This window comes from Haliotis cracherodii, unplaced genomic scaffold (genome assembly GCF_022045235.1).
Source record: "Haliotis cracherodii isolate W230 unplaced genomic scaffold, xgHalCrac1.p SCAF_6, whole genome shotgun sequence".
Lineage (NCBI taxonomy): Eukaryota > Metazoa > Mollusca > Gastropoda > Lepetellida > Haliotidae > Haliotis > Haliotis cracherodii.
In genome coordinates this window covers 17,203,167-17,226,888 of record NW_027266319.1, presented here as the reverse complement: position 1 = coordinate 17,226,888, position 23,722 = coordinate 17,203,167, and the positions used below count along the sequence as shown (strand labels likewise).

Genomic DNA, 23,722 nt, shown 5'->3' with positions numbered 1-23,722 from the left:
CAGTCAAGAAAATCGTTGTTTGAATGGTGACTTCTCATTCTGCCTACAGCTCATTCTGCCTACAGCTCATTCTGCCTACACTGAATTAAATGAGAGAGTCCTTTTGTTAACACATTGACAACAGAAACAAATTACCAGGTCAGGAGCAATCTCATTATAATCAGATCTTAGTTCTCGCTATCGCTAAACAAATTGTTTAGTGGCAGCGAGAACTTAGTAATTATACTCTAATGTTCCTTTGTGTGATTTAAACATATCTGTTTTCACAAAATATGAAAATGGATCGGTAAACAAGCGAATCACTTATGTTAATACCATGCATAATTTAACTCCCTGTGTATCCCTTTATCTCCCCTTCTATGTAGAAGTTCTTACATTTTGTAACGGTCTCCGTTGTCAGTTTTGTCATTTCTGGTAGCAAATTCTGAAGTTTTTTCGGAGCTGGTTTTAATGAATCTGCATGTGCTTTTGTTTTACACGTCACTGTTTGAGGATTGGCTTTATCCCTTAAGCTGTAGTTTTCGCTTTCCGAAACTGTATTAGGTACAAGCCTACAAAGATATTCGGGTGAGAAATGATTATTCATTTTGTAAAAGGTTACCAATTGTATCAACATCTTTCATTTGTATTGCATTCATCTTATTTCTTTCATGAAAACATAACATAATTATCACATATGTTATCACCAGTGATATCATGATCAAATAATAAGTACACGTATTTTCATATATGTCATCTTGACATAAAATAAGTCATGTCACATTTCAGATTAAATGTAACATCAGTACATGTCAGAAGCCAGTTCTCTCTGCGTCTTTTGAGACAAGATAGCTTGATATGTATTCACATTTCTTTATGGACTGGTCTGCATAATTTGTGCTGAAAGGATAAGTCTATTATAGGAAAGGGATGACAGGTATTCAGTAAACATTCAGTCAAGTGGAACTAATCGCCACATTCAAATTATAATGAGTATTATAAACTGAAGGCAGAATTAGCTGGAGGCAGAATTAGCTGTAGGCAGAATGCATGATCCAAATGTCTGCACGTTGGTGTAAGCCAAGTCGCGCGCGTGCGTGTGTGTGTGCGTGTGTGTGTGTGTGTGTGTGGTTTCTCTTATCAAAATATTGTAAATTTACTTTGCACATGCAATAAAGAAAACTGCATATATACAAGTTATATCATCATAGTGATTTGTCTAATATTGAATTTCAAATGTGACACGAACAAAAATCATGCTAATGATAAAAATATAGAATCATTCGTTAAGTGTTCATCCCTAAAAGATAGGAAACGGAAACTGGTAGAGATCCATTTAACACTTTGTATTTAGTCGATAAGAATATCCTATGTGACTCACTTCCTGTTTACTTCCGTGTCACGTGATCAACGTTGATTGACATTTAGGAAGCAAAGCGTAGCGTGTCATGTCAGAGGCATGCAAGACTCATTCATCACTTGACAGTTAACGATAACAGTGTTCTGGCCGACTCTCATCAACTCTTTTGTGGAAAATGGGAAGGGAAAGCGACCTGATCAAAGCAGTAAAGCACAATGACGCTTCAAAAGTTCAGGTATTTGTTTGAATATTATTTAGGTTACTCTGGTAGTTTTTTTTATATTAATAAACACCACGGCCCCAGGTTGTCCTGTGGCATGAACGATAAGATGCCTGATAGAGTTTATGTGACAATGTCTTTACTGTTGGTGCTCGGCTGTGAAAGTATAGCCAAGCCAGAGGCATATATCGATATATGGTCTCTAGCGAAGCAGATGTTGGCTAGGCCTATATGAACTTTCAAATACAAATTTATTTTCTTCTCTAAAGAAAATGTACATGTGTGAAATAATGAATGATATTGTTTTTGTTTTTGCTTCGGTTATAGAATCTGTTCGCCACTCAATAGTATCATAAAAACTAGATATGTCTCAAGAAAAACTATTTAGTATATCGCATTATTGATCTGGTAAGTTGTTATAGGGTATGTTCACAGGAACCTAATTTGTTATCGGTCAGTAAATAATAATATATACCCCAATATGTAATTTGTTAGTGGTCAGTCAATATAAATATATACCCCTATATGTAAGTCCCTACTTACGTACGTAACTACATGTAGGATATATATTATTATTTACTGACCAATAACAAGTTCCTGTGTCAGTTACCCCCAACTCTATCCTTGGCCCATGGATCCTTGAATGAAAATCGTGGTGAACACATTTTACATCGGCTTCTAATTGTTTTCTCCAAGTGTTATTTGCAGATTGTTTTCATATAGATTCGGTATTGATAATATTTTGTCATATTGAAATATCTGAACAGTTGTGAATGTAAATAAGTGATTTCTGTTCACCTAAGGAACTATGGGGTATGAGTGGGAGTGGACTGGCATTTTTATCTGGGAGTGTACATCAATATCACCCTACTACATCCTGTTTTAGAAACTGCTGCTCCCGGATAAAGGATACAACGTGAAGCGAAACACAAACACGTGGTCAGAGAGTCCACTGGTCAGTCTGCCTGACCGTACCAAATCTACTGGTGGACGTATACGTCTGGAGCTGGGTCATATTGACATAAACTGTCATGAGCGGAATACGGAATACACACCTCTCATTATTGCGACGCTGAATGGTAAGGTTATTAAAAAAAATTTGTCCTTAAGATCTAAGGCCCCATGCCCTCAAATACTTGTGTGTTTGGGGGGGAGGGGGTAATCCAGCTTATCCCTTGTCTCACTTGCGAACCAACTGTTTTTATCACAGCTGAAAACAGCCATCAAGAAATTATGTTTTACATTCAAAAACAAATTTGATGTTTCTGCATATTATTGTTGCCATAGTTACTTTGACCTACAATTTGAAATAAATTGCAACTAGCATCAGTTCTGACAAGCCATCTGCACATGGCATTATGTTCAACATTACCTAAAAGGGTAAACCAAAAAACTACCTAACTACTAGCCAGACAGTGTAATTACATGATTATTTTGCGTACTTCAGTATGGATTTGTTGATATGGTATTTCCGGTGTTTCGTGCTCACGGTAGTGTCTTTCCATGGGGGGGAAAAAACATCCAAACTCATAATTCGTGTATAATGCGCACCCCCTTCTACACAGCTATGGGGTTTTTTTTAAAAAGTGCGCACTATACTCTAGAAAATATGGTACTTATCCATATCTGTTAGATCCATGTAATCCTGAACACAAATATATATTTTTTACTTCCTTCCTTACTTCTTTTCATATTGGTCAAACCAAAGAAATACAAAAACTAACCAGTGACCATTGGTATCAACTTTCATTTATGCTTTGATCTCTTAACATGCTTATGAGGTATCTTGAAATCAATAAAGTTATTTACTGAACAATATTTATTGTTCGTTTGATATTGTCAACTGACAGATTTCATTTGGCCATCTTCCATAATGACATGACATTTGTCGCATTGAACTTTCTCCCACGCAACAATGACACACCGTCATATATCTGAGCTCCAGATAAACTATGTATTTGCATAAAATACATTCACTAAATCACACTATCTAATTAATGTTGAGTTGCAGGAGTACAAATACCCATGAAGAAATTTGATAACCCAATAGTTTAATAACACTATGCATTAAGGATGTGTGGTATTACCGGTATATAGGTAAATTGAGATTGATTCTTTCAACAATATGTGTCACAATATCATGTTTTAATGCTCGGTATATTGGGTGATTTCAAATAGCAATTTTTATTATGTGTTTAATGTTATACACTTGCCAAATACATGTACCTTCAAAATGTTTCCGTAATTCCAAAATGCAAGTTTGCATTCTGGAGTTCTTCTGTGGGAGTGGTATAACACCAAGTCACCACTGTCCCGGAGCTTGCATCCTTGAGTATTTATTGAATGAGTAAGCATTATGCTGTTCCAGCATCTTGTTTTGTTCCATTCATAAACTTCTGTTCCTGCAGTGATGTTTCAAATTGCTTTTGCATTCAAAATTTGGAATTATACAATATATTGTGATACATATTACAATACAGCCTTGTGCATTGTAATATATTGTGATACACTTTAAACATCCAATACCCATCCCTAATGTGCATAATTACAAATGTAGCATTTCAGTGTGTACAGATGTGACACTTCTGTCTTATTGTAACTTAGACATGTGTCACTGTTAGTAGGTAATGTGTCATGTGACTCATTTGAGTTAGCACACAAACATAGGCTTTTAGAAGCTACCTGAACACCACAGATGTACAAAATACCCATTGTGAGTTATAACATAATGTGATAATAAAGATAACAGGAATAAATACTCAATGGCTCAAAGACTTACCTGAATGCTGTTCCAATCAGCCATGACTGACTCACACACAGTTCATATTGTGAGATATTTTCAATTGTTTGATGGGCATTTCTTAGAAGTTGACGGATGACAAAGTAGACACAATTTATGGATAAAAACTTCTTAATTTTACCGTAATGGCAACATTAGGTATAGATCCACATACTGTTGTCAGTCTTGTTTGACTTTGGTATAAGGATCTAAACCGAAACACCCCATTACAGTAAAATATAGAAGATGTTTTATATCCTATCCACTTTCTAAGATATTTTGCTGATATTAAAAACTCTGGTAATCTAGCCTGATTGGTTTGGAAACCCCACCTTCCTAACAATTACTAATGGAAAGACATATTCAAAGGGATGTTACTCAGTAATCAAAATTGGTTAATCTATAAATTGTTAGTGTGTCAGTTTTCTTCAGAATAGTAGCACCTGGATTAACATGGTTCTTGGACCCGGAGGAACCAGGTTAGAATTGGCCCCCGGGTGTTTAATTGCTTGTCTTAAGAGGTGTTTAAATTTGGATGGTCATTCTCGATGACTTGATTGATTGCGTGTCATGACACCAGCAACTAATAAGTCTGGCCTAGGGTCAGTTATTTGAAGGCCGCAGTGATACTAATGGAATATATCGACTTCTACATAAACAAAAACAAAGAAAGAAAAACGTTTAGACAATTTATTGATTTCAGAACTGACTTTTCATGTTGTCTGTTTGGATGAGAATCTTTCAAATGTTTGCTATTGTGATACACTGTTGTGACCTCTAGCTCAATAAGATCTGGATGCCATTATACAAAGCGATCTTAGCGCTAAGGTGATCCTAACTTCCAATACCTTAACTAAGACTTGCGACAGTCGTGTTGCTTAGGTTGTTTTGAACAATGGCATCCAGGTCTTTTGCTCTGATTTGACACCTCTCTCTGTCAGGACCAGACAGACTCTCCATAGGAGCTCTTAGGATGAGAATGTAATGTGACTGTTAACCCAGCAGTGAATGGGTACCTGGTAGAATAAGATGGCAATGTGACTGTTAACCAAGCGGTGGATGGGTACCCGGTTGAATAAGATGGTAATGTGACTGTTAACCCAGCAGTGAATGGGTACCTGGTAGAATGAGATGGTAATGTGACTGTTAACCCAGCAGTGAATGGGTACCAGGTAGGATGAGATGGTAATGTGACTGTTAACCCAGCAGTGAATGGGTACCTGGTAGGATGAGACGGTAATGTGACTGTTAACCCAGCAGTGAATGAGTACCTGGTAGAATGAGATGGTAATGTGATTGTTAACCCAGCAGTTGATGGGTACCTGGTAGAATGAGATGGTAATGTGACTGTTAACCCAGCAGTGAATGAGATGGTAATGTGACTGTTAACCCAGCAGTGAATGGGTACCTGGTAGGATGAGATGGTAATGTGACTGTTAACCCAGCAGTGAATGGGTACCTGGTAGAATGAGATGGTAATGTGACTGTTAACCCAGCAGTGAATGGGTACCTGGTAGAATGAGATGGTAATGTGACTGTTAACCCAGCAGTGAATGGGTACCAGGTAGAATGAGATGGTAATGTGACTGTTAACCCAGCAGTGAATGGGTACCAGGTAGAATGAGATGGTAATGTGACTGTTAACCCAGCAGTGGATGGGTACCTGGTAGGATGAGATGGTAATGTGACTGTTAACCCAGCAGTAAATGGGTACCTGGTAGAATAAGATGGTAATGTGACTGTTAACCCAGCAGTGAATGAGATGGTAATGTGACTGTTAACCAAGCAGTGAATGGGTACCAGGTAGGATGAGATGGTAATGTGACTGTTAACCCAGCAGTGGATAGGTACCTGGTAGGATGAGATGGTAATGTGACTGTTAACCCAGCAGTGAATGGGTACCAGGTAGGATGAGATGGTAATGTGACTGTTAACCCAGCAGTGAATGGGTACCAGGTAGGATGAGATGGTAATGTGACTGTTAACCCAGTAGTGAATGGGTACCAGGTAGGATGAGATGGTAATGTGACTGTTAACCCAGCAGTGGATGGGTACCAGGTAGGATGAGATGGTAATGTGACTGTTAACCCAGCAGTGGATAGGTACCTGGTAGGATGAGATGGTAATGTGACTGTTAACCCAGCAGTGAATGGGTACCAGGTAGGATGAGATGGTAATGTGACTGTTAACCCAGCAGTGAATGGGTACCTGGAAGGATGAGATGGTAATGTGACTGTTAACCCAGCAGTGAATGGGTACCTGGTAGGATGAGATGGTAATGTGACTGTTAACCCAGCAGTGAATGGGTACCTGGTAGGATGAGATGGTAATGTGACTGTTAACCCAGCAGTGAATGGGTACCTGGAAGGATGAGATGGTAATGTGACTGTTAACCCAGCAGCGAATGGGTACCTGGTAGGATGAGACGGTAATGTGACTGTTAACCCAGCAGTGAATGGGTACCTGGTAGGATGAGATGGTAATGTGACTGTTAACCCAGCAGTGGATGGGTACCTGGTAGGATGAGACGGTAATGTGACTGTTAACCTCCTAGCACCACACAGACACATAACATTGCCAGATAGTATTACTTTATACAATGTTGGGTGTTTAGAAGCTACAGGATGTCAAATAGCCATGACATATCATGACCGTTATTCTACATTCAGAACTGTCCATTTACCTTCGTTTTTGAAAAAAAAACAAACAGATAAGCTGGTCTGAGTACGTAGCTAGCTGATACCAAGGATTAAGAAATCATGCTGATGATTGACTGATCTGGAAGCTCACCTGACATGACCTCCAGTGGAATGTTTTCCGCATCTTGACTTTGAGATTTATCGCAACAGAGTAAAAAACTTATTAAATGAGATTGATCATGATGTCACCCACATCACTCAAATCATCAGACAACAACTGTTTTTGTAAAACGCATCAGAGTACGGTGGCAGTGATTTTGTCAGCTAGGATATATGCTCAGTTAAACATTACTGTAATGATATTAGTGTATTGATAAATGAAAATAATTAGTGATTGTGATATGGACTAAATGACCCTTAAACTGATTAGTATTCTTTTTAAGGTCAGCTTTTGGCTTTTTCACAGTGTAATGTACTGCTTCCAATCATTTTAAAAATGTTCATTTCTGTTGGGGAATGGAAATAATTAATACAACATTTCACCATAACTTGTGTAAGTTACACAAATTTGCTTGGCAGAACATGAATTGAAATTGCAATTTCTTTAACTTATATTTAAAACAAATTAAGATCATTCTTGTTAAAGAGAGATGCCAATTAAATACTAATTTACATGGACATGTTTTAAATCTTCAATGAAGTTCAATGAGGAGTTTTGAGTTGGAAGTGAACCAGAGCATGATGGCTGTGAAGGAGTGCCCCCTTCACAAGCCTGTTACCCTGAGGCTAAACACAATTAAAATCAACTAGGTAGCTGTAACTAGGTATGAATTTTGTAAAGGATTGACTGTATTTTTTCGGTTTTTTTGAGGTATGAATCGAAAAACCTATGTGCAAACCGTATGAATCCACGTACCTGATTCTTACAAAAAGTTTGCACATAGATTTTTTGATGACATTTGTGGAACAATGCGAGCGAGAGAAAAACAGGGAAGCGAGCCTACACCTTTGCTGTTTAATTCCTTCCCTGGTTTCGGTCACAAGGGGTAGTTTGGAATTTTGTTAGATGTCCTGTCCATAACGATACACATGTGAGCAGAAAGGGAATTGCTCGACTGTAATTTTGGGATTTCCTGACATTCTATGGTAATGAATGAATGCAATAACATGTGACCAATTCAGCTAATCAGAATGCAGGAATTACAATGAACACAACGAAAATTTAATTATTCACTTGTAAATACGAGTAATTATATTTTAGTTGCATATGATTTGATTTGCTTGTGCAGGATTTAAAATGTTTTTATCATCAACAAATTTAGTTAATCTGTTATTTAATATTCGGGTAAAAAGTTTGCCGAAGCAACTCAATATAATTATGGGTCTGTATGATCCATGCTACTGTAATCCAGAATATTGTCAACTTGGCATTGCATGGGCTGTGCTGGATATATTTGATTTCTATTTCTTTTTTCTTTTTTCTTTTTTTAGGGGTGGGGAGGAGAGTTCTGAAATAATTATCAAGCCCTATTTTACTGTTTTTTAGTACTTATACCTCGTATTGTAGGAAACAGACTGTATTGATATATTCAAAGCATACAGTTTGTTATTTTCATTTTTTTAAAATTTATAACTGAGCACATTAGAAAACAATTGGAAAAAAAATTAGCTGATCTCAAACCAAAATCTGCCCCCCACTTCCCTGAAAATCAAATGCTTACTTGCCTCATTGGGGTTTAACTATGTCAGAGTTCATAGGAGTGCTCGTACCATCCAGGATATGAGGACACTGTAGACGCCATTCATTACACAGCAATATTCAGGTTGTTTCACATCTATGTATACCAAAAATAGATAGCATCCTCCAACATGACCAGGTTTTCAATGAATAAAAATTTCATTCTCAACTCCTAAAATGGTAGCCTCTGAAGAAAGTTCAAACGCTCTTGATGTACGTGGAAACCGCAAAGATCTGGGGTAGAATAGGTCTTCAGCAACCCATGCTTGCTGTAAAAGGTGACTAACAGGATCGGGTGGTCAGACTTGCTGACTTGGTTGATGTATGTCATCGATCCCAATTGCGTGTATCGATGCTCATGATATTAATCATTAGTCTGGTCCAGACTGGATTATTTACAGACTGCCGTCATATAGGTGGAATATTGCTGAGTGGAGACCTATGTGATCACTAGACATGCACTACAGTAAATGTCAAACATTCACACGTAAGTACTTTCTCTTTGTTCCAAAGTGCAACTGCCTTGATATCTCTCTATTTCTATTGATTGATATTCTGCAAGCTGATCGTGACCCAGACTGTCTCAGCTTAATCTGTCTACAAACATTCAGCCATCTTGAAACCTCCCCCAAAGCTTAACACAGCTGATTGAGTGGGTTGTTTTGGCAGGTTCATTCGCGTTACGCCGACTTTCAGAAACAAATTATTCGCGTTACGCCGCCCAGTGGTTTTTCTTTGATGATACGTGCGTGTTATGTTAACACACGAGGTTGTTACAAGCGCGCAATGAATGGTGTTTTTGGATGGTGTTCAGGACACATTCTAACAGTAGAAACATATAACAGATTTATGATACATTTTTGTGTCGTTTATTTTATTGTCGTGTCTTTGGTAGAACATACCCAAGATATCAAGTTATTTGCTTTTCTCTTATTTAAACAGTACATGAACCCACCAACACATAAATATCTTCCACCATAAGCAGTTGGAATGAACTTCTTCTCTGTCTGTGCATTGGCCATTACCAAAAGAAGTGAAGACATCTTGAACTCGATCTAGTATATATACATATGTATATGACACGTGAACACAGTTCATATCTTACTCAGCTGAGACGGTCAATCATTTTCTTCTCAAATGTCAGATGTTCAATCATTTTCTTCTCCAATGTGAGATCTTCAATCATTTTCTTCTCAAATGTGAGATGTTCAATCATTTTCTTCTCCAATGTGAGATCTTCAATCATTTTCTTCTCAATGTGAGATATTCAATCATTTTCTTCTCCAATGTGAGATGTTCAATCATTTTCTTCTCACAAGTGTTCACCAGAACCCGACTTCAGTCCTACCATAAAGATAGTCCAGATTAAAAGTTAAAATCACGCACACTAATCCCATTGTTCTCTTAATCCCCAGTTAACAACCCAACTGCAACTATTCACGTTTTGCCGACCGTTTTGCCGACCTTAATTTTGACCCCAAATGTCTAAAGGTCGGGGGAACATGAAGACACCGTTTTGGAAGCAGGTTATAAGAAACCTGATATACAATGTCATTGCCCTCACAGCCCTGACCATTAAGGATTCCTGAACAGAATATGTGAAACGTTAATGTCACACATGCTTTGATTAAAGTCCAATATTCTGTAGTTTAATATGTATATCTATTCTTAGGTTTAAGATGCTGAAGACCAAGATTGTGACAGGTGTAATTGATGACATGTTTAATTGTCAGGGTTGACTGACTTCAGCCCGGGGACATTGTTTGTGGGAGCAGGGCTTGTGTGGCAGTTTAGTCATCAATCAGGATGGTGTGCTGAGGGGTGGGGATCGGGGATGGGGTGGCGTGGCGTGTGTGACTAGAAGGGGAAGTAGATACAACATAAACTGCTTCAATAACTAATATATATGTACATATTCTGTTGCAAGGCTTCATTAAAAATCGTTGCTTCAAATGATTTTTTTTTTTTTTTTATCATAATGTGATTTGGTGGGATATGTTTTAATATATTTCTTGTTTCAATATCTCAACCACTTCAAACCAATTTCAGAATTGGGCTAAACGAAAGAAGTGATATAAAAAGAGATAATTGTTTTGCCATTTTATTGCCTGTAGTCGGGATTGGTTGGAACAAAAAGTGCAACTCAGAATGGAAAAAACTCAGAATTGGAAGCAGATTTAGTTTTAAAAAATATGTGAAAAACTCAGGTGTTTGATCATGTTGATAGGTATTTAGGGTCTGGCTGATTTATAGGATTCGTTGAGGGTTGGATGAGAAACAAAATATGTGTTTTTTAAATGTAGCCTTTGATGTTCTGAGGAATTATAATATTGAAAACATACTCTCTCACCTTCTTACATTGTCTTATTGACTCTCGAACCTGTTTAATTACAGATGAGCAGACATTATGATAAAGATTTTGAAATAATGTGATCAGTTAATGGCAACAGAGATCATATGTCATATGGTCCCTGATGGCAATATGTAGTTAAATCATGGCAAAATGACCATTCCTAAGTTGTATCTAATTCAAATTGGTGAATGTTGATGAATTAACATCAACAAAAGCCTTAAAGAAGAATGCACAAATAACTTGTTATGCATGACATGCATGATACATTAACAAAGTAAATATCAACAGACTTTATGTTAGTTTTAAAGTGATGCATTGTGTTGTTTTCAGGATTATTCCAATGAATGTTATAATATATATACACAATATTAGGAAATGCACCACCAGGACCTGGTGTGAATACATAACATGTACGAGTGATTGCGCTAACTCATATCACGGAAACATTCCAATCTTCGTTGATTGACCTGATGTATCATTTGAATATGCCGTATATGTTATTTCCTGCTATTGGTTTCAAGGAACATTAGGTCAAACGTAAAGTGAAGTTTAAGTGAAGTGATGGAGAAGGAAGGAGTTTAAGGAAGCAAGCAACATCCCTCAATCAGTTGCGGATTTGTGTTATTAGTGCAAAAAGGGCAGATTTGTGTTATTAAATGTAAAACGGGCTAATCATGTTTATTTCATGACCTATTCTTGGCTCTCGGTGGAGGTGCTGGCAATAATTTCATGATTTTCAGTATGTGATGCCTAAGTTGTGATCACATTAGTTGAACACCCATAATATATCATTTTCAGAGCCTACTATCATTGAATTATGAAGTGTGACCTTGTAAATTGTATTAGGTCTGTATCTAGATAACTAGTAAAAATAGATCTTCTATTGTGAAATATTTTGCCATCAAGTGTGATTTTATAAAACCATACCTTAATTAGGTCAATATACAGTATATAAGTATATACATGTATGTAGAACAAAATAATTTGTTAATGGATTTGGACCCGTGAAGATCCATTTTAGAGGCATATAATAATATTGGTTGAATGGGATGGTCAAACAAATGTGCTGGACTGTCGATAGACATTTCCAACATGTCATATCTTCATAAACACAGTTAAGATCCGGGGTAGAATAGGTCTTCAGTAACCCATGCTTGCTGTAACAGGCAACTATGGTTGTCAGAAGAGGCGACTAACGGGATCGGGTGGTCAGGCTCGCTGACTTAGTTGATGCATGTCATCGTATCCCAATTGCAAAGATCGATGCTCATGATGTCTATCACTTGGCTTGTCTGGTCCAGACTTAATTATCTACAGACCACCATTCCTAAGTTGGAATATTGCTGAGTCCGGCGTTAAACAATAAACAGACAAAGAGTTTATGAGTTTAGGATTAAAACATCAAACCTGTTCAGACAAGAAATGAAATACAAGATCTCCATTATATATTAGCCACTTACATAGAAAGATAGAGTATGCTAAATTCATAATATTTGCGTTTTAGCATGTTTAACAATTCATGATGCTGATTGGTCCCTTGAAGCTGTATGACATCACAGTGCCCAATTGTTGAGAACAATACAAGGTGATGTCATCCATTCTTCATGATGTCACACACTGACAACATGATGCCATTACAACGCCAGTTTGTCATCAGTAATGGTTTTCTGTAGGATCGACATTTCATTCTTTTTCCCTCATTTTCTTTCTTAAAATGATAAGGCCACACATTTTTTAGTTTTTCGTTTCATGGGCTTGCCGCCCCTCCTGAAAAGCAGCTGGGAAAGAAATAATTTAAACTGAACCTTTATGATTTTTTTGTTATACAATATAAAATGTTATATATATAATCTATGTCTACATCACTTTCAGTGATTCAAGCAGTTTAACACCATGGCAGAATGACTTTCATATTAATAAATAAATAAATGATTGATATAGTTAATTATTTTATTTTTATTTCAACTGACCTTGTGTGAAAAAGCTGGAATAAATGTGTGAAACATAAAATGAAAAAAAGTGTGGCCTAATGTGCAATATAATGGATAATGTGTTGTGAATGAATTATGTTATTCCCTGGCGAGATATTCGGGCCCATTCATTCCCTGATAATACCTCATTGTTGGTTTGTTTTCTGAAACTATTTCCCTGTCACTGTCTGAATACAGAATAAGTTAGTATTTCTGTGTTGTTTCCAGGATGTAAGACTATCGCCGAGACGCTCATCTTTCACTCCGCTGATGTTGATGGCAGAGATATAAAGGGGTAAGTAAAAATTGTTTCCTTGGCAACAGGTATGTTGTCATAGTGAAAGTATGTTATTATCTTGTACCTTATAATGGATTTTCTTAGAACTGGTCTACAGCAACCACTTGCTTGTTTTAATAGACGACTAAAGGGATTGGGTGGTCAGGCTCACTCTAATTATTTAGATCAGTGCTTATGTCAATTACTGTATTGTCTGGTCCAGACATGATTATTTACAGGCCACCATCATATAGCTGTAATATTGGTGAGTAGCCTTAATCATCAAACAAACAAACAAACAAACAAACAAACAAACTTAATAATGATTGTGATAGTGGTACAGTGAGTGTGTGGGTTTAACGCCAATTTTAGGAGGAAAGCTCCAAGTGATGCAGGTCTCAGATGTTTTCCAATTCGGTGGAACCCATGAGCACGGGTATGGTGCTGACAAACCTAGAAACATAATCGGGGCGAACCGGGATTCGAACCCACAATCATAGGTTTCTGGTGTGTCAAAGGGACGCAACTCTGCACAGCGAATCGCGGCGCCTTAGACGACTGGGCCACCCGTGTCCCCGATAGTGGTACAGCACTACAACAGTAGCTCAGTGGTGTTTCCAACCAACCGATGAAGCCCTGGGTTAGAATAGGTCTTGAACAACCCATGCTTCCCGTAATGGGGAACTATGCTTGTCATAAGAGGTGACTAATGGGATGGGATGGCCAAGCTCGCTGACTTGGTTGATGCATGTCATGGTATCCCAATTGGATCAATGCTCATGATGTCAATCACTGGATCGTCTGGCCCTGATTATTTACAGAGCGCTGTCATATAGCTGGAATATAGCTGGAAAACTGGTGTTTCGAAGGTGTCCATGGAAATCGCCCGGCCTAAGGAATGAAGTGTGGTTGTGTGTTTTTGTTATTGAACACAGGGGATATGTGAGTCATCGGCCATTACTTGTGTGTGTATGAAAGTACATGTGGCCAGTGGTTAAGCCAAACAGTTGCCTCATGTCCTCCTCCACCCAGTCTCCCACATGGGCACAATGTGTGTCCACGCCCCTCTACCATGTCCCTTGAGGGGAACTCCACATGCCGGGGGTGTGCTTCTACTACATGTGTCTATTATGTTCCAGCAACACAGCGCTACATATGGCCGTCTTCGCAGGGGAAACAGAGTTTGTGGAGTTGTTTTTACAGAATGGCGCCTCGGTGAGTTCACCTGACCTCTGACCTCGGGAATGGGTTGTGTTGATGTGCTGCAATCATGACAATGGGAAATGTCAAACAAAGTGCTACGGTCATGGGAAACTAATGCCTTTTGACCTTTTGAAATATGTTGTTATTTTGGGTCATATCACCACTTGACGCACAGTATGTTTTCTCACATACCTGTATATGCTGATTGGTCACTGTATTATTTCACAAAAGTGATTTAATTGTGTGCAAATGTAGATCTTTGTTTATTCATCCTGTTGATAAAGCAGCGTTCTTGAGTTCCTATACAATAGATATTTTATCTGTGAGGTGTACTGATATTTTATGGTGACAAGGGTGGAAAGACTTCATGTTTCTATACTGCTCAACTCTTGACAGGGATGTTCCTATCATGCTTTGATATACCAATGTGGTGGCTTTAGGAACCCACTGGCTAGAATATGTCACTAGCTCCCTATCACCTTTATTGCTTCTTTAAAAATGGGGGTCAGTCATCTAAGGAGTTGCAATTCACATTGCAGAGTTGCTTCCCTTGGACATGCCAGGAACCAATGATTTGGGGTTTCGAATCTCCGTTCGCCCGATTATGATTATAGGTTAATCAGTCCCATAGGGCCGGTGGGTTTTACCAAAGTGGTAAATGTCCGAGACCTGCATCATTTCGGCCCACATCAACCTGACATGTCGTGATATAACTGGATTACTGTTCAAATAGGAGTTAAACCCAACTCACTCACCTTAAACCCAACTCACTCGTTGATATATTAGATATCAAAAGAAATGAGGCTGAGATTCTCTATTTCTACTGATAGTAAGCATTCTCCTTCATTATTACTCGGTGTCACTTAACACCAAGAGCATCATAGCTCCCGTACCTTAACATAGACTTGCGACAGTCGTAGAACTTATGTCACTATGTTAGACAGGCCCAGGTGGCATGGAGTCTCTATGATGATTAGTCTGATGTTTGTCCTGTTCTAGGTGAATTGTCAGAACAACGATGGCAACACCCCCCTCCATATTGCTTGTCAGAGTGATGCTGAAAACAACGTGCCAATTATCCTCCGCCTCCTCAATGTAAGTACACAAGGTTCTACAGATGTACCAGCATCACCCCCGAGTATCTTGTATTGTGTCTCCATTTCCTTGTGGTATATGCCCCAGGCCAAATTACTGCCATAGGTACATTTTTAGCCTGACTCGATTGACACGATGCTAAAGGTAGCCATCCAATCACACTATCCAATCAGTACATATTTACAGCTATACCAACTTTTGATAAAAATTAAGGAATGTAAATCTGTTTCAGATGTGATTTTAGGAAGTTTCAGGTGCCATATACAAGTTCTTTTTGGTATCTAGTATGTTGTTACTGTTTCTCTGTATATCATGGAAAGTGCAATTCTCCGAACATGACGTTGAACCCCATTGCATGTCAACCCCATACATCAAAGAATGCTGCCCAATACCTTTTTTGCAAACACCATGGACCCAAATACAGTCAAGTCCCGTTTATCCGACATCGATGGTTGCATATGATTATGTCGGAGTAACGAGTATGTCGGATAAACGAAATTTAGTAGTATCAACGTTCGTGATCGAAAATCGGACAACTACACGATAGATAAGTTTCAAACGCGTAATACAAAATATGTAATAAATATTCATATTGTTATGTTACATTGTTGGCGGAATCAAGCAACCTCTAATGTTTAGCACAAAACAAACTTTACGGACTGTATGACTTATTCAGAAGCATGTGATTTATCCTGTTTTCTTTATTCAAAGCATTAATTGTTTATTGTTAAGTAAGTTTTTCTCTGCAGCCGTTGAAATATGCAACTACCAGCCGATTCGTCTTGCATCAAAACACGGGCTGTGTACTCGCGAGCAGATGACCACGGAGTACGCTGATCACTGATCACTGTGTCGGATTAAGACTGATTAATGAGTGATTTCTGCAATTCGTTGCAAATTAGGTGTGTAGGAGTCGGAGTGCGAGACTGTCGGATTAACGGGACTAAATAGCATTGATTTAATCGGTTCACATCATTAGTGTCGGATAAAGCCGACTGTCGGATTAACGAATGTCGGATAAACGAGACTTGACTGTAGGTGACTGTTGTAGACCTATCTTTGAGTCAATTGTACTGTAGACATATCTATTTTGGATATCTTAACCATTGCCGAGCTACAGATAAGCAGCATATTTGCGTAAAATACCCCCCAAAAATATTAAAAACCCAGTTACTTTTAATTAACTTGCATACAGAAACGCATGCATGTAATCAAAAACTCAAATGTATAAAAACAGCATGTGTAAATACCCAATGAAGCTTTTTCAGTGCGAGTACAAAGGAGCTAATTTCCGAAAGACAGTTACGAGCTTATCTACTTTCCGAGTCAAGCCTATATATTTAGAACAGTTATCTGCATCTAAAACATTATTTCATTTTTTTTTTAAATCTTAAAATGTTCACTAATTTTGGGAAAAACCCAATAGAGTGATGAATAGATGAGTAAAAAAATATTGGTTACCCAATGAAAAATAGAAACCCTAGAGTAAAAACTCAATTGCTCAAAAAGTTATCTGGAGTTCTGCCATTGACAGTTATTGTTGTTGCTAGCATAAGTGTTAGTTTCATACTTCATGGTTCCAACTTCAGATTTCTGAAACATTTTAACACATATGGCTCGTGTTATCAATAGTGCAATAAACTTTGGATAACAGCCCAATAGATATGCAATCCAGGTCACCAATCAGAAACTACTTTGAGTAAGCTCTGTACACGTGATGCCATGCTTGAAATACTACTTCATAACATTCCCACAAAGTTAAGACAGGATTTTCCTGATGTGTGAGTGCATATGTAAACAAACATGGATGTAGATCATTTAGCACGATATCATAAGTAGGGCAGGTCAGACATTGTGTTACTCCATGGTTTCTAAAGTTACTTAAGTGAATGACGATATGTCGTAACCTTTGATTATTTTAAGAATGATGTTGTGTGAGTGAGTGAGTAAGGTTTTACGCCGCTTTTAGCAATATTCCAGTAATATCACGGCGGGGGACACCAGAAATGGGCTTCACACATTGTACCTATGTCGGGAATCGAACCCGGGTCTTCGCTGTGACGAGCGGACGCTTTAACCACTAGGCTACCCAACCGCCCCAGAATGATTTTGAAGTATTTAGAGATTATTTCTTTTGTTTAATAAGATAATATATTAAGAATATAGAAAGATGTATTAAACTTTCTGAGAGCTGTCATGATACAATTTCTATTCATAATGTGTAATATTACAACACAAAAGCACACTTGGTGTAGTAAATAATCTCAATCACAAGTCTTCTTTGATGGGGTCAGGTTAGTCCGGTAATGGGGCCAGTCAAGAACCAGGAAGTGATTCACTTGGGGGGCGGTGCATGGAGTGGGGTACAGATAACGTGTACCCTGAACCACACTCTACACACCTCTATTGTGCTTTAAAGTATTTGTTACGGATCGTTGGTGGCTGTATTGTGACAGAGCAGTTGGCAGTTTCACACTCAGAAAATGGACAAAAAATATTTCTGTTTACATTGCTGTTCTCTCAGCTTCTGTGACATAACCATGTTTCATTCTTTCAGTATTATGATACAGATGTTATTGTAGATAGATAGATAGATAGATAGATAGATAGATAGATAGATAGATAGGGCTTTGGGTTTCCCTCCCACATCATGCAGTGATATAACTGGAATGCTGTTAAAAGCGGCATTAAATCCATCTCACTCACATGTGTCATTTTAGCCAGGCATTTTATATTTTTCGGATTATTGACCCGCCGACTCTAATTTTTTAAAAAATGTGGAAAAAAAAACAGATTTCCAATTTTTTTCCCACCGATAGCCACGTAGTCAGTTATTTTATTTGTTATCATCACCTTTTAATAAAAAAACATGAATTTACCGTTGTTAACTAGTAAAGAGATACATAATCGATTTTTGTTGATCTCGAAGCCGAACATGAATAGCCTCCCTTGACAATTGTCCGTATTGTAAGTAGTTGAAATTTCATTGTTACAAGGTGCTTTATCGTCACAAATGGCGGTCTTTTGAGCACAGAATATGTTCATAAAGTATGCCAGAGGCAATCTGCATTTAAAAAAATGCATCTGGCTCCTTGTTTTTTCCTTTTTTCCCTCCTCCAACCCTGGACTTGGGGCTGAAAAATCTGTAATCCTAAAAATAAAAAAAGCCTGGCCTAAGGTGTTTAACTGATAAAGTGGATGTGGCACTCCTGAAAATATCTAACTTGTCCAACCTCATTAAAATCAGATCTTAGTTCTTGCTATCAGTAGACAAAGATCTGAGGACATCCTATAACAGGTTATGCAAGAATGACATTTCATGTCGCTAACCAGATTCGGAAAGTGACAGTCAGAATGTGTTTCTTATCATGCAACTTCAAGGAGCTTAACACTGGGTATTCCTAACGACAGTTAAGGACGCTACGACTGAATCCGTCAAAATTATCATATATCTCTCGCTTCCATATCTTAGACATTCCAGAATTGTCTTTTGTTCAGTTTTATAAATTTTGAATGGAGAACTTTGTCCAAATTATTTTAAAAGGGTTATCTGTTATTGAAAAAAATAGTGCCTTAAATGTCAAAACAGCCTTTTTTCTGATTGGCTAATGTTGATTTCTCGTTAGACATTTCATTAGTCGGTCAAAATTGGCAAAAGGTCATTCTCACATGACCTGTTTAATGGGATGTCCCCAGATCTTTGTTTAGCGGTAGCAATAAGTAATATTACAGCTATATGATGGTGGTCTGTACGGCATGGTAACTAGGAAGTAGACTCAGCACAAGTACATCAGCTGATAGCTGGCCCAGTATAGCTACATAGAACTCACAAGTGTAGGTTAAGAACACAAACATGAAGTTTTGGGATTTTTGTCACATGTGTTATGTACTTGAGATTTAGGCTAACTGATAAGACTAATTCCACTGACTGTTCCTTGCTTTTGACATACCATAACTCCCACACCATTTAAACTGGGACTCAATATGTACCGTGACATGAGAATATTATAAAAAACTTGATATTCCATCCTCGATTATCAAGGGTATCATATCACCATTCTAGTATGACACATACCCTGAACCTGTGATCCTTTGTTTCAGCAGTCACCATCTCCATCCTTTGTATCACTGACCTATCACTGACCTATCACTGACCTATCACTGACCTGTCACTGTCCTATCACTGACCTATCACTGACCTATCACTGACCTATCACTGTCCTATCACTGACCTATCACTATCCTATCACTGACCTATCCCTGACCTATCACTGACCTATCACTGACCTATCACTGTCCTATCACTGACCTATCACTGACCTATCACTGACCTTTCACTGACCTATCACTGACCTATCACTGTCCTATCACTGACCTTTCACTGAAATTCCCTCTTTCATGACATTTGAAACCAAATTTATGATGCCTCTTCTGAATACAAGTTCTGCAAAGGTTCGAACATTCAATGTCGCAGCCATGTATGAGCTAGCTCTCATTGTAGACGAATCAGGAGACTTGTTATTGAAGAAGGTTAAGCTAAAAAAAATGACTGTTATCCTGAGTATAAGACAGGTGGGGGGATGTCCTTATGCTATAAGATGTTCCCAGCTGTATATAAAATGGTATGCATTAAGGCAAATTGAGTACTTGTCAGCACTTGTTGCAAATTTTGAAAAAAACAGTGTAATAAGATTAGACAGCTAAGTTTAGCATTGTGTCAGTTGGGTCAGGCTGATAACAATACTATGGTGGTGAATGCGCCCAGGGTATATATCCATAGCTTGAGATATCCAGAGCCATTCGTCACCAGTCATAGATCGCTAAAATTTCAGTTTGACATGGCTTGTTTCAGTGGTAGGACTTTTGACCGTTAGAAGTGCAAAGCAAGGAGTCACACGTTTCATAATTTCAGAAATAAAAAGTTAATAGTGAGGATTAGTCCTACTTACGGTATTGATTTAATAAAACAATTAGACTAAAATCTAGTCTCTGAAATGAACATATCGTACATAAAAACAGTTGTTCAGTTATCTTAATAAAAATATAATAAAAAGGAGCCCAGTGACTCTCTTCATTTTCAGATTTTCCTGATACTGCAGTGATCTAGACTTGCCAAACATTATAGACTTGCATGGGCTGTATTTGATATATATTTGTATCAGGGTCTGTAAGACAGACTATAAAACAATGTGCATTGCCATAAAAAATCATAACTGTAGTTCTGAGCAGTGCAGTGCACGTCATTGCATCATAACTTTCTGTATCACGGTCAGGAGCTATGGTGACTTAGAAAGCGTTTTCCTATTGCAACGTTTACTGGCCAGATTATATAGAGGATTCATCACGAGTGTTTTTTGATATGGGAAATATCAACCGAGTCTTAGTTAATCGGTATTTGCCGAGCCTTTGGCGAGGCAAATACCGATTAACGGGACGAGGTTGATATTTCCCATATTAAAAAACACGAGTGATGAATTCTATTTATCATTTTTGCTTCCCTATTAAGGAATAATTGCATTAACAATAACATCAGCAACTTGTCGAAATCTTACGTATAGATCGTGCGTGGTGATACATGTTTTCCATAGCCGTGTAAACCAAAATAAACAACCTCTTAACTCCTTTATGGCATATTCCTTCGCTGAGAAAAAAAAGTACCATCAACCTGTAACCTGTAATATCCATTTGTCAACACGGATATCACTGTAGCACTTCCCCTTTGATCTATTAAAACATTGTCTCCAACATCAAAGGTATCCATGTTGTTTGTAAACACCTACTCACGTGCACCGGTGAAAAAAGTCCCACTTCCGGTTATCTAATTTGCATATCTAATTTGCATACTTATGTCATTGGGGTATGACATACATGTTTTTATGTCATAAGCTTATGTCATGGATAAATGCTTTAGTTAAATGATAAATATATTTATCCTAACACAAATGGTATTGTATTGATTTGTTGTTATGGTTTGTCCATAAACAGGCTTTTGCCTGCCACACAGGATCCAATCATTAGGGGGAAAGTTGAAGATGAAGTAAATTTTTTACGCGGGACTGGACTGCTGGGAAAAAATGAAAAAACAACTCTTGTTCAGTGAAGGTATATGGACATGAAGGTTTAGTGGCCATTATGGTTCTGATTAAAGGCTGTCCAAACAGAGTTTTGTATAACACATGCTCATGATAAAGTCACAGTCGTACAATCAACTCTGCTTTTAGCAAAGATTTCTATTGAATATGAAAAGGGTTTTGTCGCTTTTATATATTTGACTTTTTGACTTTTGCCAATGATTTATTACAAGTCATTGACCTATATACAGCTTTTCATGTCAAAATCACTGATATAATGGAATGGAGATATACTACATTTGATAATCGAGGATGTCTATACTTGATAATATACTATACAGTATAATTTTTTTACAGCTATATTTGAAAAACAAAATTTCTGATGTGGGTAAAAAAACCATGGAGATTATTTTTTGGTTAAATATGAAGTAATTGCGAAATATACATCGAGAAATCTTTTGGTACACTTGGATAAAATGTGTCTGTCCCACCCTTCCATGATAAATGTTAATCCAACATGTCTTTTATACATCAAGTCAGCTGTTGAGGGAGAGACTGACTGTCGTGACCCATCTCTCCGAAGTGTACATTGGCAGTGTATTGAGGTTGCCTTGTATTGAATGAAGGAAGTTCCCCCTCAGACGTCAAGAGGCAGTTTCCTTAATTAGAATGGACCAATTTCTAAACAATATAGAAGCTAAGGGCCTGTTTCTTCATTTTTGATCATCATGTCAGCCAATTAAATACTACATATATTGAGAGCTTCACGCGAGTCTGTGTGGACTTCGTATGTCAGTAGAGGAAATACTGCCAGGATGTTTGTTTGTTTGTTTGTTTGTTTGTTTGTTTGTTTGTTTGTTTGTTTTTTAATGCCCCACTCAGCAATATTCCACCTATATGATGGCGGTCTGTAAATAATCGCGTCTGGATCAGACAATCCAGTAATTGACATCATGAGCATCGATAGACTCAATTTGAATACGATAACATGCATCAACCAAGTCAGTGAGTCTGACCACGTGATCCTGTTAATTGCCTCTTACGGCAAGGATAGCCTCCTTTTAGGAAAGCTTGGGTTGCTGAAGATCTATTATATCCTTGATCCTCACAGACCGCCAGGATGTTTGATTCCTTACGCATTTGAGTTGTACAAGATTGGTGTGATCATTTCACAAATGAAATAATTTCTATATTATCTTTACAGCTGTTGATAAAATACAGTGATCTCTATATTTAAGTCCTGTGTGGATTCGAGTTGAAATAAATCACCTCTCACCAGTAAAATGTTGTTTTCTGTAAGGGGCAATTCGGAGGACTTGATGACTTGAATGTTATCGTTCTCAGTAGCGTGGGACATTGTTCATGATATCAACCACTTGTTTACAGACTGAGTAAAATTTATAGAATGATCATGTTATCAGAAATCATCAGGCCACTGTAACTTGAAAATGCCCTCATATTGCTTGACGATGGTCCATAATCACGCCTGTTAGGCGACGTTATAGCGTAGGGATAGGTGACGTCACGTTCAATAGTGACATCATCTGGTTTGTTCTATGACGTTTCCATATTTGTAAAAGTGGGTCAGTGACTTTCGTCTTGATTGCAGTAAACGTTTCAAAACCGATATTGTTGTTTCTTTTTATTTGATAACAAATTACATCCATTTTAGCTATAATAACGGTAAAGCTCTTTTTCAGGGCATTATCATTTGCAGAAGCCCTCGGTCTTTTCAACTGCCCTCCTTCCTCGGGCAGTTAATGGAGGACCTCGTGTAAAAACAAGAAACATACTATCAATATAACTTCATCACATGTTTAGATTATAATCTTCCTGTATTCTCAGGGCGGGGCAGACAGTGACAAGCGAAACAAAAAAGGCATCGGACCGCTGGATGCTGCTGCAATGTTCAATAAAAAAGGTTTGTTATGGATGTGGAAGTGAAAGCTATGATTTTGTTCCTCGTAGGTAAGGATGGAGAAACATTCACACAGATAATAATAAACATGTGAAAAGGAAGGACATGCTGTTGTGCTTG

At 37.8% G+C, this 23,722-nt stretch overlaps 1 protein-coding gene across 1 annotated transcript in view; it reads left to right on the top strand.

The window, feature by feature from the left end:
• The first annotated feature begins 1,393 nt into the window (after positions 1–1,393).
• LOC139445151 (uncharacterized) overlaps positions 1,394–23,722 on the top strand; it is a 40,509-nt gene continuing 18,180 nt past the window's right edge. The window contains exons 1-6 of the mRNA XM_071226256.1: positions 1,394–1,574; positions 2,446–2,638; positions 13,267–13,333; positions 14,455–14,530; positions 15,518–15,613; positions 23,530–23,605. Of these exons, the coding sequence (XP_071082357.1) occupies positions 1,515–1,574; positions 2,446–2,638; positions 13,267–13,333; positions 14,455–14,530; positions 15,518–15,613; positions 23,530–23,605 (568 nt within the window). The 5' untranslated portion in view covers positions 1,394–1,514. The remainder of the gene's footprint in view (positions 1,575–2,445; positions 2,639–13,266; positions 13,334–14,454; positions 14,531–15,517; positions 15,614–23,529; positions 23,606–23,722) is intronic.